Source organism: Silurus meridionalis, chromosome 2, assembly GCF_014805685.1.
Source record: "Silurus meridionalis isolate SWU-2019-XX chromosome 2, ASM1480568v1, whole genome shotgun sequence".
Taxonomy (NCBI): Eukaryota; Metazoa; Chordata; class Actinopteri; order Siluriformes; family Siluridae; genus Silurus; species Silurus meridionalis.
In genome coordinates, this window is record NC_060885.1 from 22,967,214 (window position 1) to 22,983,863 (window position 16,650).

General features: G+C 36.5%; 1 protein-coding gene across 2 annotated transcripts in view; it reads right to left on the reverse strand.

Annotated features, from left to right (window-relative positions):
* Positions 1-16,650, reverse strand: part of prkceb (protein kinase C, epsilon b) — a 90,299-nt gene that overhangs the window by 58,453 nt on the left and 15,196 nt on the right. For both annotated transcript variants that reach the window (XM_046870940.1, XM_046870933.1), the window contains exon 2: positions 8,276-8,339. In XM_046870940.1, the coding sequence (XP_046726896.1) occupies positions 8,276-8,339 (64 nt within the window). The remainder of the gene's footprint in view (positions 1-8,275; positions 8,340-16,650) is intronic.

Below are 16,650 nucleotides of genomic sequence, written 5' to 3' on the forward strand. Positions count from 1 at the left end.
ATCACACAGATAAAAAAATTTCATGCATCGACATCTGTTTTGCAGCTTGACCCATTGTGCATATTAGTCATGCACCAGCTTAGTGCTTTGACTGCTTATAATATCCTATTAAGCCTGACAGCTATCATCTTCCAATGGCATTTGCTAATTTATCTCAAGCTTTCTTTTGTATTTATATTTGTGTGGCTTTTCTTTTGTCATTTGTCATAACATAGCAATATTGTCCATTTTTTTTAAATGTAGAAGCTCTTATCAATGGCGGCATGAGGATCGGAACAATCAGCTATAGTTGGTAAAGTACCTGTTTAACATGCCTTCTATGGCTGCACAATTTTGGAAAAATGTCATGATATAATAAATGGTATCATGAGTCCACTTTATGGAGAGATGCCTGGAAGAACTGAAGGCATGGGGATGTGTGTGGGGAAAGTGCAGGTTGCCAGTTGAAGGCGCACCAATTCGCGAGTGTGCACTGGCTACGCATTGGCATAAAGAAAAGACGTGCATTAGGAAAGGAAAGCGGCAGGGCAAAAATTAATCTTCTCTTTCTTACAACCCAGAATCAGTAAAATCTGTTACAGATTTGTCATATTGCCATGTGATGTAGCAACTTTAATTTAGCAAATCAAGCAAATCTTTAAAATGAGCAAATCGAGCAAATCTCTCTTCTCAGTCTTGGTGAGCTAAAAGCTGAAATATCGGCATATAAAAGAGGTAGCGTTTTTTTGGCTACCAGTTCAGTGTCAATCTGCTCGCCATCCATCTTCACCTGGTCTCCGTGCTGCACGCCGGAAATTCAAGTGACCACACACGCCACATGTGCACTGCCTCAACTGAGACTATCTGGTCTTTTTTTGTTTTGTTAGCAGCACGGAAAATATGCAAACTGTTCTCAGTAAGTATGATATGTTTCCACACATGCATTTATTTATTTCATTAAATCGCAACGTTCGCCATCATTAATTCTTTTGTCTTTCTTTTGTCATCTTTGCCATACTGAGGCATTACAGTATTTCTGTACACTGTTATCTTTGCATGATACATTTCACTCATACCGGGAGTGTGATTCTGTAGCTTTCGAAGTTTGAGCAGACGCTTTGCTTATCTTGTCTCAGTATGTGATCTATGCTCTCTGCAGGAAATCCATTTTCACCCCTTCCACGGTTCTCTTTGAAACCAACAGCAGAGTTTAGGGGAGAGCAGATCCTGTGGCACGAGGACTCAGCTGCAGCTCGTGCTCTAGCACGAATACAGACACGCATACACTATACAGCTCCATATGGTTTTCAGAAAGTGAAAGAGTGAGTTATAGAAGCATGCTCAAGTCTGATGATGACTCAGTCACATTCAGTTAACATAAACCCTTTGAAATTAAGCATCTATTCAACATGAATTGAATTGTAAGCTGACGTGTCTTGAAAATCACTTTTATTAAGAACTAGCTTGCGATAACGGTTTACGGTTCTAGTCCCATCCTCTGCTTTTGCTGTGCTCTAATTATCTGCTGCAAGCAACATCGCGTCATCTAAAGAAAAAGAAAAAATATTTATAGTCATTGTAACCTTCAGGTTGAAAGCTTCATAATGTATGCGAGTATCTATTCGGTGACTTGTTTGATAGACTTCGTTGTTCTGTTGTGTCTCCAACTTGTCACAGGCATATCTCTCATCATCCACACGTGTGTGTGTGTGTGTGTGTGTGTGTGTGTGTGTGTGTGTGTGTGTGTGTGTGTGTGTGTGTGTGTGTGTGTGTGTGTGTGTGGTGTGTTGATGCTGAGCAGAACTGATTCGAGGCAGGCAGCCAGCAGCCCTGTAGCCCAGACATTGCCTCTAAATGCTTTTGCACAAAATAAAGTTCATTTTGAAACAGGCACGATATACCTCTTTACCCTTGACTACTTTTACTGCGCCATTTGTGTCTTGCACAGATGGCATAATAAATTAAAAGTCCATGCCCTTTTTGCTCGTTTTAAAGAGCTTGGCAGGCAATACAAATGCCCCAATTTCATTGAGTGTATTTACATTTAAGGCATTTGGCACCCTTATGCAGAGCAGCATACATAAATGAATCAAAACATACTCGTGTAAATGTTTCATATCTTTTTTTTTTATGACATGTATATAGTATAAACCTGCTGCTGCATGAACAGACTTTTGATTGGTGTTGAAACCGAATAACAAATCATAATTGGCCGTAGGATCTTGTTTGAAAGTTGTGGGCCTGCTGTTTATAGCATGACTAACATCAGCCTTGAATGAATACAAATCCAAAACATTTGCTGAAAAATGGTTTATCGTTTTACTGCTGAATTGTGTATTTACAGTTTTCCATTAAGCCGCATATTTCAACACCAAATAATTTCTAAATGATGAAGTAATATATAAAACATGGAGCGCCACTCCAGATGTTAATGGTTAAATATAAGTTCATTGTGCCTTGGCGTATATTTTACAAGGCTCCAGAAATTAAGGACACTGTTAAGCCTTGTTCATGTACTCTCATTTGTAAGGGTGCAAAAAAATATTGATACACATAAGTATCGCGATATTTTACTTGGCAATACTGATTTTCAAAAACACAATATCGCTATTTAAAAGAATTCTTAAAATTCTTACAAGATTCATGGCAGTTGTTTTGTTTTGAGATTATATTCCAACTTCTAGATAGATAGCGGCCTCCTTATCTCTGAACTTAAACAGTGACGGGAAGTACTAGCAAAAAAGCACGCCACTAACGTTTCCTGGTTTTACCTTTAAAATTATTATGGGTATTACTTATGCCAAAGTAATAGCTTTATATGTTTTGTTTATGTGCAGTTTGTTTTTCAGGTGGGAAAATGTTCAAATGGCATTCAAAAGCTGAGGAAAACATGAGCTTTCGTAGTTGCACTTTGTGGCATTATGTTATTTTAAATGTCATTAATGCAAATGCATCTGATTAAAAAAAAAAATGTTTTATTTCTAAAATAAGAAATATCCAAATATATTGCTTTGCTTACAATATCGTAATGTATCGCAACATATCGTATCGCATCCCCTGTATCGTAATACATATTGTATTATCTGATTCTTGCTGATACACAGCCCTACTCATTTGGTGTTTTGATGATGGTGGTTGAAGCGCCAAAAGCTGCATCTAACATCTAACGCACATATTCCCACAGATTTTCAAATGGTATTTCATCACTCATTATACTTATCAAACTATTCAGTGACCTATTATATCCTGCAGATGGGTTCAGGATCATCAAGACTACTACCATTAAATAGAAATCTTGTATCAAGATATAAAGGAGGTGAGTTAAAGCTACTCTGGACTGCAGTGATCCTTTGCTGTAAGAAAATCCGCCAATCACACAAAAATATGTAATTACAGTAGCAACTGTCAGTAGAATAGAAGAGATATATTTATTTGTCACATGTACTTTATAGTACAGTGAAATTCATTCTTTAAATATCCCAGCAATGTTGAGAAGCTGTGGTCAGAGCACAGATTCAGACAGCACCCTTGGAGCAATTAGGGTTAATAGCCTTACTTAAGGCTCCAAAAGCCACAGCTTGACAATATTATGGCTTGAACCCCCAACCTCCCAATCCCTCCCAGTAACCCAGAGACTTAACCACTGAGCTACCACTTAACTCTCAAGGGATCTGTCAAGAGTAAGGACCAGACTATCTTTGACCAGTTCAATTTCAATTTACTTCATTTTAATTTGTATTGCACTTTTAACAATGTACATTGTCTCAGATTAGCTTTACAGAAAGGTTATAAAGTTGTATAAAAAATTATTAAGTAGCAAGTGGCAAATTGTGGTGGCTAGACGACAGGTTCAAAGCATTGCCAGGGGTCCCAGGGCTGCAGTGGTAAGCACTTTTCAATAGTGGTCCGAGAAAGGACCATAAGTAAACCAGGGACAGCATCATAGGAATGTATGCTGGTTCACCACCGAAACCACCTACAGTGGGAATGGTAGCATGAGAACTGGACCATGGAGCAGTGGAAGAAGGAAGATAAACAATGTCATAATTAAGTCAAATGGAAATTTGTGTTTCACTTGCCTGGTGATGCCACCAGGATACACTAGGAAGGCAGCCTAGTGTAGGCAAAGAAAATGCTTTAAAACTATTTTTTAGCGATTTAGTGTTAGGTCTAAAAAATATTAAAACATTACAAAGATCATGGCAAAACAAGAATAAAGTCATCATATTTTGAGAAAAAAATGTGTGTGCCGATGTTCAACTCCTTCAGGGTCGATTACTTTGATCATAATCTCTTGAGTCTCTTGAGGAAAAAAAACATATCCTCTTTCAAAAGCACACAGATGTAACCATTGATATCCTTGGAGTCGACCACTGGCCGCCATTTCAGACTGCACAACAGAGGTATTTTCCTCTATGTCGGTCTGATTTTTTTTCTTCTTAATAAATTCCGTTCCCTACATAGCCGCTGCAGTGTCCGTTTACTAATTTTTACTTTGTGCTGATGCACCAAAAGACAAAGTATTTCCTAAAGTATGATTTAACCAAATCCTCCACAATGATTTTATGCAAAACAGTGAGACATTTCTCACAATTCTGTGACCTCGTATTGCTGTGACTATATTCTCATAATTTAGACTTTATTCTCAAAATATTTCGACTTTATTCTTGTATTACTACAACTTTTATCTCGTAATCATAGATTTTTTATTTTATTTTAACGTGGCACTAAAATACTGTTGTACCAAAACCCATAATGAGAAAGCAAAAAAACTGTTTTGTCATTTTAAATTATTTTTACATGTCATATTTAATTAAACAGTGAATTTGACAAACTTGAAGCTCAACCATCAATTCCACACGACAGAATAAAAAAATACAAAAGAAATATCTATGCAGGCTTTTATGTGTTTTGCAGAGAAGATTCCATGTGGTCATGCTGCTGTAAAGCACAGATCTGTAGAGTGTTAGAGACATGGCTGACCTTTTCCAAGTTTCTTCAATCTCCACACATGTTCTCTGGAGCTCGACCAGAGGTGAGTTCTTGGTCACCTCTATTATTCAGGCCCAATTGTGCAGTTTTGCCAGGCAGCCAGCTCTAAAAAGAGTCCTGAATATTCTTCTATTTAAGAATTTTGGAGGACAACTGTGCTCTTGGGAACTTACAATGCAGCAAAAAAGGTCTCGTGTTGAGGATCTGTGCCTGTCCTGTCTGTGAGTTTCTTTCAGCACATGGATTGAGTTTTGCTCTGATATGCATTTTTAGCTCTTTGACCTTATATAGGCAGGTGTGTACCTTTACAAATTATGTTTAGGTGGACTCTAATGAAATTGTAGAAACGTCTCAAAAATGGAAGGTACCTGAGTTAAATTTTGAGTTCCATAGCAAGGGGTCTGATTACTATTGTCAGTTTGATATTTTATTTTGAATTTGTTTTTGAATACAAAAAATAAATCACATCAAAAATCACTTTTTTAGCGGTTTGTCATAGGGTATAGAGGCTACTGATTGTGTGGAACAGTGAGGGTTTATCTGAGTCTGAATATGGTCTGGTGATTTGGAATATACATTGTGCGAGTTTGACTTAATAGCTATAACACTAAAGCGGCTGATAATATTTATGTTTTGCACTGCACATCGACTGAGGTAATGGCTGATTCGTTATAGAAAGCAATCACCTTTAGGCTAATGCATGTTGTACTTTACTTCACCTATGCATTATTACTGTATAGCAACCAAGTAAAGTGCAAAACGTGTACACCCCATGGACCCCCATGTCATTCACACTTGGAGCAAGTATAAATTAATCGGCAAAAGTAGTATTCAGATGTTTGAATGCATACATAATGCATTTAAAATCCATGTCTTTAAAGAAATTCAAAGGATATATAAAATTGTCAGCTATAATACACACACAAACAGACATATCTTCTAGCAATTTAGTGTGACAGCTTTTCACCATCGTCTTTCTCTATCCCCTCCTCTTGTTCTTTCTTCTTTAGGAAATTACGTTGTGAAATGCTAAATGCTCAGTCATCTGCTCCCTGCAATGTCAAAAGTAGCATGTTGCAATGACAGGCACTTAGCTGTGCACTGTAGCAAGACCTGCCACAAAGTCTTCGACACTTCGAAAGAATGTTTTTACGCTGCCGGGCCGTAAACTCCTACGCCACGGCTTAAAGGTGCTCCATTACCAGGAACATCTGAGATTAGTCAAAGCAAGCTCACCTGAGTCATTTCAAAGCACAGCCACTAAGAGCAAGCCAAAACTCAGTGCACACATTGTCTCAGCCATGCTGGGCTTAATCAGTGCGTTACTCAAAATACATGCAGCTAAAGTTGGGTGATGTCAAGATGACATTATGCAAATTCAGTGATCATCTTGAATCTTTCTGATAAGGAAATAAGTGCAATAATTTCATCGGGAAGAAAAATCTATTTCCGGCACGTCGATAACGCATCAAAATTTCCCTCTTTCAGGGACTTTACTTAATTAAATTGCTCAATAATTCAATATAGATGAAAGTGTCATAATACTTGAATACAGCACAAGTTACATAAATGTTTCTTTTGACAAGAAAATCACTATTTTCCTCGTAAAAGCAAACATGTATCCCTGGCCTTGCAGCGTACACCAGGGATGTGCATCTCCATAACTATTGGCGATGCGATTTACATCTTGATGCATAGAGATATTAAAGATACATATGAAGGAGATACCAAATGCAATTTGATACAATTCACCCCCATTATGATGCAGTGCGATCTTATTTCGATTTGATTTAACACAATGCAATTCAATGCGATATGATAAGATGCAATGGAAAAAATATGATGCTATGAAATTCAATATGGTACAGATAGTTCACTTTTATTTCTTTGTTTTAGGCAGACAGCAAAGCTTCAAATAACTTAGGTGCAGTGTATATATGTATGTGTTTATATGTAGGGATGTGTGAAACCTAATATTTTTACTCACAGATTAGTTTCATATGTGTGTCATTGGTACAACAAGATAGCTTAAACACTAAATGAGCGACATACCTGAATAGCTGTAAAGAATTCCAGGTTGAGGGTCTGCTACAACATTTTACAACAGAACAAGACATAGATTTTTTTTTAGAAAAAGTTGGCCAAAACTGTAAAACTGCAAGTTTTAAATCAAATGCACTGGGCTGGAATTGCAGAAAGACCTACATGTCCATATTGTCAGGTATTTGCATTTTCATTAAACCTAGGTGTCATTTCAGCCCACTTAATCAAAAACAGCCATCAGAAACATTTTGGTTTCATTTTGAAACCCCAATTAAACCCACATATATGGTAATTTATTCAAACAGATTAGGTTCCAAAGTATCAACTTTCATACTGAAACCATATTCAGCATGCTTGTTATCTCATCAATATCTCACTCAGCACAATCACGTTGTCTAGCTGCATTGCCGTATAGATAACACTGCAACTTCTACTTTGGATCTCTTATTAATGACATTGAATGTGCAAAAAAAAAAAAAAACAAACAAACAAAAAAAAACCCCAGAAGCTCTAGCCCTGTAGACCTACTAGCAACATCTGACTATTATTCTTCATATACAAAAAAAACACACCAAACAACTAGCACAGTATAAAAGAAGAACATGCATAGTTTATGAAGGAGCCAATATTTATTATCACTGAAGTAAAATTGTAGTTTATAATGGTTAAGTAAAAAAAACTTTCAACAGATGTGACATGGGTCATGTATAATGTATATCTACATCTATACTTTATCTATTATCTATATATATTACATTTGAAGAACATTCTAAAATAAAATTAGCCTTTTTTGTGAGTCGACTGTAACTGAGCGAAGAATAATATAGACATCTGAGAGACCAGCATGTGATGTTTTCTCCAGTGGGAGAGAAGAGCTCGAACTGAGCTGTCTCTGATCCCCATCCAGAAGCACTATGGGCTGATAGGAAATGGCCTCAAGGAGCTGATTTGGGTGAGTTGGGAATGGCTTATTTAGCTGGAATTAGACCACACCCAGTCTGGCTTAAACAAACATGTTTTTCAGCATTGAAACACTGAAGCTGCCCTGCTCCCAGTCTTGACTCCTTCCTCATCATTTATCAAAGACTGTCCCAGATCGAATTCGCTTAAATGGCTTTTTTTGTAATATAAGCAAGTATCTTCAAAACAAAAACCAGAGACATTCCGTTCAAGTCTGAGTCACTCCGATTGGAACTAATGGTTGCAAAGCAATGTGGTTTATATCCTCATGCAATCATTATTGATGAGAGGATTACCTTACCTTCACTGGACGATCCAGATAAATCTATGATGACGTACACCTTTCCCTCTGGCTCCAAATCAATCTGTAAGACGGATTAAAAAAAAGCATGAACATTTTAATTAAAAAGCACATCTACAAGATATATAGTGCCTCAAAACAATTTTAAATGCAAATCTCTTTTAAAAAAGAGCTACAGATCACTTTATTTTTGACATAACACAATAACATCCAACTACCTGCAAAACCAGGTTACATCATAAATCCCTGTTTTTCACAAGACTATAATTCAAAAAGATGGATTCACCCCTCCTTTTTACATCTGTCTATGCTGTTCTCATGCAACATCTGACTCTGGCCCTAAAGAGAGGTTATACTAGGGGATACCAGGAGTGTATTTTATCAGGGGATATTTTGCCTGTACAGCCTTGCTTTCAAATAAAGTTTAGAAGAACCTGGAGTAGACCATGCACCAACACACAGACGGGGACTTTAATTTTATAAAAATCTTACTGGTGTATAGAACATGATATATGATATACTTTTGATAAACTGCTACGGTGTTAGTAATATATACCATAAATACTATTTAGTAGTGGTGAAGTCATCCAATTCTTTTTTTAAATATAAGCATTTACTGTTTTATTTGTGCAAAAATGTATGAGGATCCCACTTTAAAAGACAGTGACAATGTAAACTTAATGACTAGTGAGTTCAATGAACATTTTATAAGGTTACTGTAACTTGGATTTGTTGGGCAACATGTAGTAGCATAAAAATCCTGTATGTTTATCACTGAAATGTTCGGTAAGGGAAGGGGGTGTATGGCAAACTCTAGATAAAATACATAGCTAAATTAGATCAAATTACCACCACCAGATGTTCCAACAAAACAAGACAATTTAGGAAATCTAAAACCTATGGATGCTCTGATCCCACATTATGACATAATCATAACAATACCAATATAAGTTCTCCTATTACTGGCCAATACCTAATACTGACACTAACACTAACACTAACACTACATCAAGTATAATGCACCAAACATCTGCCCAAACACTCAATGCCACAGGAACAATGACTGCAATGGTTTAATTTGCGTACTTATAATGAATGCATGATCTGTGTCATGCACAAATACATAACACCAATTCACAGCGAAGAACATGGCAGTGTATTAAATATTAAAAAACGGGACCCGATACTGAAAATGTGCAGGACATTTTGAGCCCCAATACCTAATAGAAGATCAACTTTATATAGTATTAACATAAATGATGGTGCACACTTTTCAAAAGACAATATACATATATATTTATATATAATTGATTGATTTATAGTTTAAAATTGTACTCATTGTTCAGTCACTGTAAGCCCCTAACTCATGTCCCTACATGTTCTTTTGACTGTCTGTGCTGAAAGTGTCTCGTCACTTATTCAGCACATACAAATGGGTGTGAGACTGAGACAAATTCATGAGGGAAATTGTTCTTTGGTAGAAACAGAAAGCACTCAGAATGCTTCAGCTCTGCATTTGTGTGTCCTGCTTTATGAAAGTCACCTCTTTTCCATTTTTACACTAACACTGATATGTCAGATGGCAAAGCAGCTACATTATCTATATTGTAAATTAATATATCAAGAAGCAAAGTAAAAAAAAAAACCCTTTGAAACATTATATCCTTTAGGACAATAAACATGCATTATAAGCCATCAATTGACTTTAATAAATTATTTAAAGTAAGGTAGGTAAGTGTGTGACACACACACATACACGTACATGCACACACACTGAAAAACACTGCATCAAACAAAAACATATGCATGTTTTTTTTTTTTTTTTTATTACTGGGGGTCCCAGCTGCAGTAGGGGTCTGGTGTGTGTCATCTCTCACACATACAAACACTGTACAGGAGACTGTACACACTGTCATAGGGGAGATAAAACATTGTGTGCTCACTGTTCCCAGAAAAGGGTGTCCTGACTTTGTCTCTGCAGCCCTCTCGAGCATTTTCTCTCACTTTATAGCACTGTTTACTTGCCAACTATGAACTTCACAACCATATATCACATTCTGCCTCCTGGATATTTCATCCTGTTTCTTTTTTCTTTTCTTTTTTCCAGATATACTCTAAATATTGCAACTGTATGTGGCTGTCATTTACCTCCTTCATAAACTCATACACTGAGACCATCACAAAGCAGACACACACTTTATCATGACCACTGGCTCCATTAGAAAGATGAGATTTTTCTCCTTAAGCACATGGGGACATAAGAGTCGAGTAGGGTTAAACCGAAAGCAGCTGAATTAAATTATGTTCAGCAATTCAATTTGCCTTTGCTTGTGTATGTCATCGCACAAATTTAAACGCTGTTATTCGAGAGGCTTTGACCGAAATATTTTGAACGTGATGACATATTTCTTCTGCAAAAATATATCATTTGACTGTGCCGATGTTTTTACCAGTATTCTTTACTGTAGAACACCATTCAGTTACAGTGCCATGTTTGTGTTTGTCTTTTACCTGCTCCGTTACAGTTACATTATTTATCCGATGCATTCCACAATGTAAGTCCTTAAATACACTGTATCTCTCTTGTCCTTTGTATGACTGACAGCTCTCTGAAAAGCACGCTTTGAATTCCTTAGACCACCGCAGTCTGTTTTTTTAGACACAAAGACTATTTTATGGTCTGTTGTATGCCCGGTTTAAACATTTAAGAGTTACTTCTTGTTGCAACGACATGTGAATCTGCGTTCATTCCGTACTCACGCTTTTGTTTTTTTTTAATAAGACATGGGAACAAAGATTCAAATGGAATGTTTCAGGAAAGAAGCCAAAAACACGGTTCATGTTTCCAAGATTACAAATGCTTATCAACGACATTTCAATAAACCCTACACCTCTATGCTATTGTCTATTCTCTTTCAGCACCTTTCCCATTTTCTCAAACAATTTGATTTCAATAAACAAGTGACTAAGTAAAAAGGGCCTCATGTCAGCTATTTGAAAGAGATTTTGTGCTTACTGTCAGTAATCTGGCAGCATAACAGTACAGTCCTAACAGTACACAATGAATGGAAGTTAGTATACATCCAGTGATAAATAGCCGCTCACTGTTCTTTTTTTCAGTTATTAGGAACACCTGTACAATTGGACATATCTCTTAACAGCCAATCATGTGGTAGAAATGCAATGTGAAAAAAGTTACATGGAGTTACTAGGCAACTTAAGAACTTTGAGGATAGATTTGGACTGTAATTAATATCAACAATGGCTCAGGAGCACAGGTTGCATGAACAGTTTTGTATTTAATCACCCATCACTGCACACCTTAACAATTATGGAACTGAAAATAATGGACATTCGGTGGATGATTAGTTCCCTTCTGAGTCTGGTTCCTCTCAAGGGTTGTTCTTCATGCCATCTCAGGGAGTTTTTCCTTGCCACAGTGATCAGTAAGCTCGCTCATTAGGGACAAACTTACAATTATAAGGAATACATTTTTTTTTTATAACTTTATAACCGATTTATCTCTGTAAAGCTGCTTTGAGACAATGTCTATTGTTAAAAGTGCCCTACAAATAATTCAATTGAATTGAATAAAATTGTATTGAAATTTAAATGCAAATTGAATCTCTTTGACAATGACCCTCAAGCATACAGCTATAATTTATTTAGGAAAGCCACCTGACTCAAATCATATTATGAAATTCTGAGTTTATTATTGAGACTTAGTTGATTGAGGACCATCTGAAAAAAAGTATTGTAGTGTTCAGATTTTCTTTACTAATCTTGTTATTTTTGTACATTTATTTGTTTATATTTAAAAAAAAAATACATTTGATCATATTTATCAATGCAATGTCCAAAAACATATGATATACATATTGTGTCCAACAACATGTGGTGTACACAAAAGTGATTATTTATTTCCCCTATCTGTACATATTTATTTTACAGTATATTATGCATGCTTATGAGCACAGCGGTGACACTGGTATGTTAGTGTTTTATGGTGGTACACTAGCCACATTTACATGCAGTCTAATACTTTTTAAATAATCTGTCTGATCGGATCGAATGATACAAGTTTATAAGAACTGGAATAGTCTGGAATAGCTGGAATAGTCTGAAGAGACTGAATAGACTGGAGACTTGGACCAGGTACATTCTGCACATGCTATTTTCAGTCACAGGGCACACCTGCATCAAAAATGTGCTAGAAAAACATCATTTTACAGATTGGATCTATATATAAAAACTGTGAAACATTTGAATTGTTCTTCAGTATTTAATATTTACCAGACATTCAAAAACATTGGCTTTAAAAATTATATTTCATAAAACCTGTTATTTCTCGTGCAGTTCTTATTGTGCAGTGCAATTAAAAAGCTTAAGGCACTGAACGAACTTACATTTCTTGTTGTTATGGTAACAACTACACCTATAACCTGCATAAAAATAAAGATAATTTGGAAATCTTTAGGGGAAAGAATTAGCATATTCATTCATATTGTATTATAATTTTTTGTGTCATAGCTGTTGCACGTGATACACTAATGACACACACACACACACACACACACACACACAGACACACACACACACACACACACACACACACACTTTCATGGCAAACAGTACCTACAACACAGTAATGACATAATAAGTAGGAGCATTTTCAGTGTATGTCCCAATAACTAAGCAGGGGACTTAGTTAAAGTACAGCTCATGTCCCAATACAAACTAGCCACAAAAAGCTGATGCAAAGGTATGTACTTTAAATGAACTGCAATGCGTTTTCACCTCACAGAAATTCTTTAGTGTCTGTCCACATACTTCTTTTTCTACAGGGTTCGACAAAGCACATATAAGATTAGATTAGATTCAACTTTATTGTCATTGTGCAGAATACAAATACAGGGCCAGTAAAATGCTGTTAGCATCTAACCAGAAGTGCAAATAGCATATATGGACTTCACATGCAAATGAACTTGAGCAACATCCGATTCTTAATCCATAGGGTTTAATATCATGTTGGCCCTTTGCAGCTATAACAACTTCAACTCTTTTGGGAAGGCTTTCCACAAGGCTTAGGAGTGTGTTCAGGGGAATTTTTGACCATTCTTTTAGAAGCGCATTTGTGAGGTCAGACAGTGATGTTGGACGAGAAGGCCTGGATCGCAGTCTCTGCTCTAATTCATCTCAAAGCTGTTCTATCGGCTTGAGGTCAGGACTTTGTGCAAGCCAGTCAAGTTCTTCCACACCAAACTCACTCATCCATGTCTTTATGGACCTTGATTTGTGCACTGGTGCGCAGTTGGAACAGGACCAAGCCGTCCCTAAACTGTTCCCACAAAGTAGGGAGCATAAAATTGTTCAAAATGTCTTGGTATGCTGAAGCATTAAGAGTTGCTTTTACTGGGACTAAGGGGCCAAACCCAACTCCTGAAAATCAACCCCACATCATAATCCCCCTCCACCAAACTTTACACTTTTCACAGTGCAGTCAGACAAGTACCGTTCTCCTGGCAACCGCCAAACCCAGACTCGTCCATCGGACTGCCAGACAGTGAAGCGTGATTCGTCACTCCAGAGAACACGTCAATGCTTTTGCCAATATAGTGTGTGTGTGTGTGTGTGTGTGTGTGTGTGTGTGTGTGTGTGTGTGTGTGGAAAAAAATAAATTATATATATTTAAAAAAAACAGGTGTAATGGTACACAAGGGAGTGATTGAATGAAAGAATGAAGATATTTGTTAAAGTATTCTAAAAAAAAGTAGAACAGTTAGTTAAGCATACCTTTAGAAGATAAAATATAAGTGTAAAACACACACACACACAAACACACACACACACGCACACAAACATGAGCATGATTTTAACATGATATGACGTGCTTAAAAGGAGCTGAAAATTTATTGTATCCAATCTATTTAATTTGTGGCAATTAAATATATATAACATATATATATATACGTATATATATATATATATATATATATATATATATATATATATATATATATATATATATATATAAAGTGTAATGCGTTAATTTGATTTATTCTATTTTATTTTTACTTATGTTATTTTGCAAAAAAAGTTTATAACATTATTTTAGATATTATTTAAACATGCAGGCATTTTATTTATAATTGTTTTAGAAATGTAAACTGTTGATGATCACAAACGTTAATAATAATAAACTGTATAAATAAAATATGGCAAGCAATTTCATGTTTTGGATTTCTTCTTAAAAACCGAGGTACGAATCGAACTGTGAATTTTGTGTGTACACGTGAGAGAGCAGTGCATTATTTTGCACACAAGTACATCCTCCCAAATGTTACCGCCACCAGCGGCCTCTTTCTCTAGAAATGTTGCATTCTTTGTTATACCTGAACCACAATAAGTAAAGAACACTGCTTTAGACAATGCAAAAAAATGTGCAACATTAATTTGGCACGTAAGTATATATACTTGCACAAAGATTGCACATATAGTATCATTATTATAATTATTTATATTTATATGTCATATTTAAAGATATACTGCAATCTCAGCGTTACATGATAGTTCAAGTGTCTGAATATATGAGTGATCCGTTACAAAGTTTGTGTAATGCATCCTGTGTGAACATGTGTCGAGTGTGTGGTTACTGTGTGCTTCTAACCTAACACCCACACATATCCTCTTTCTCACATACTCTCTCTCTCTTTCACTTTTCCACCCTAACCATTCACCATTCATGTGTATGCCCCCACTCCTATCCCTCTATATTCCTCTCAGACACACATCCTCCCTCCATTTCCTCCTTTAATCTAGTTTTGATGGAGCAGCCGTTATAGCTTCATTAGCCGGTACAAACTCTGCCCAATATTGACTATTATTTCAGCTTCCTGCCCCTTAGCTTTTCCAATCGATAGCTTGCTCTAGAGCCACGCTAGAGCACACAGAAGAAACCTGGAGCCGCTGCAGAATCCAATGCTTATTATATGCAGGAAAATGATGCACAGCTGTGCATTTGAAATCGTACCCAGCTTCAGGTTAAAGAGAAATATAAAACAACAGCGCATTTGATAATAATCTTTTAAGATGATTAAACCTATTGTTAAAACATGCAGTTTTATTTCATTGATCTTTCATCAAGCCAGACCTGTGCTAAGCAGCAGTTTTTGCACCAGTTTGAGGCGTAATTAGGCCACATTCTGCACTAAAAAAGTTGCACATTATCTAGGACTAGAAAAAGCCACAAAACGGACTGTGCCCATTGTAGCAGGTTAAAGGGCTCTTTTCTCCTTCATCCATATCCGTTTGCACAAAAATTTCGAAGTTAGTATTGTGTGGCTGTTAGATATTCTGTTACATGTAAGTTGACTGCATGTAATTTTGATGATTTAACGAAGCCAGGTGTAAATATGAGCTATAAATGTAGTCAGTATTGTTATGGTCGCGGGTTACCATTAAACCATACAGCAGCACCTTATATTCTATTTATTCCCATAAATCCCATATTCAGATTTAGATACACCATGCAATGCTGAAATAACACTATTCATACTTCAGACATGCTATGAACTTCAATAATACTTAAAATGTTGAATAATACTCAGAAAGTTGAGATATTGAAGACATTTGAGATGTTGAATAATACTCAGACAGTTGAGATGTGCACATGGGGCAGAGTTTGGGAAAAAAACAAGGCATGTGTCAGTTAAATGCTATTCTGAACTAAAAGCCTTTTTCGCTTGTGTGGGTGATAAAATCTGACAGAAAAAGGAAGATGAAAAAATAATGATTAATAACAGAACAGTAATCCCCTGTTTATCATCGTCGTTGCGCTCCAAAACCGCCCGCGATAAACAAAAGAATGCGATAAACAGACGTCACCTCAAAAATGCTTTTTTAAAAATTGTTTAAGCCATAAATCATCCTCCTACACACTTTAAACACATTTAGAGTAAGTACATGTACTGTACAGTATACAGTTCTGTAGTAGTGTAGCCTATGCGTAGTTTCTCTGCTTGTTCATCGGTTGAAGTGGCCTATGACGTCAAAAAAGAGGCTGAGACAAAGTAGTTATGTGGCAAACGCGATAATTCGGGCGCGAGATTCGACCTGAATGAATTGAAAAAAGATACAGTTTACTAGTATTAACAAGTGTGGTAGGTAAGTGGATCACATGTAATCAGTGCTATGTACAAGTGTAAACTGGGTTCCACATACGGAGGTAGTCAGAGACATGTTTAGTCAAGCTACATTCTGGTCAGCATTCTGATTCCAATTTGGGAGGTTGTAGCTTAGTGGTTGGTTTAAATCCTAGCCACACCAAGTTGCCACCTCTGGGTCCCTGAGCAAGGTCCTCAACCCCCATATCTGCT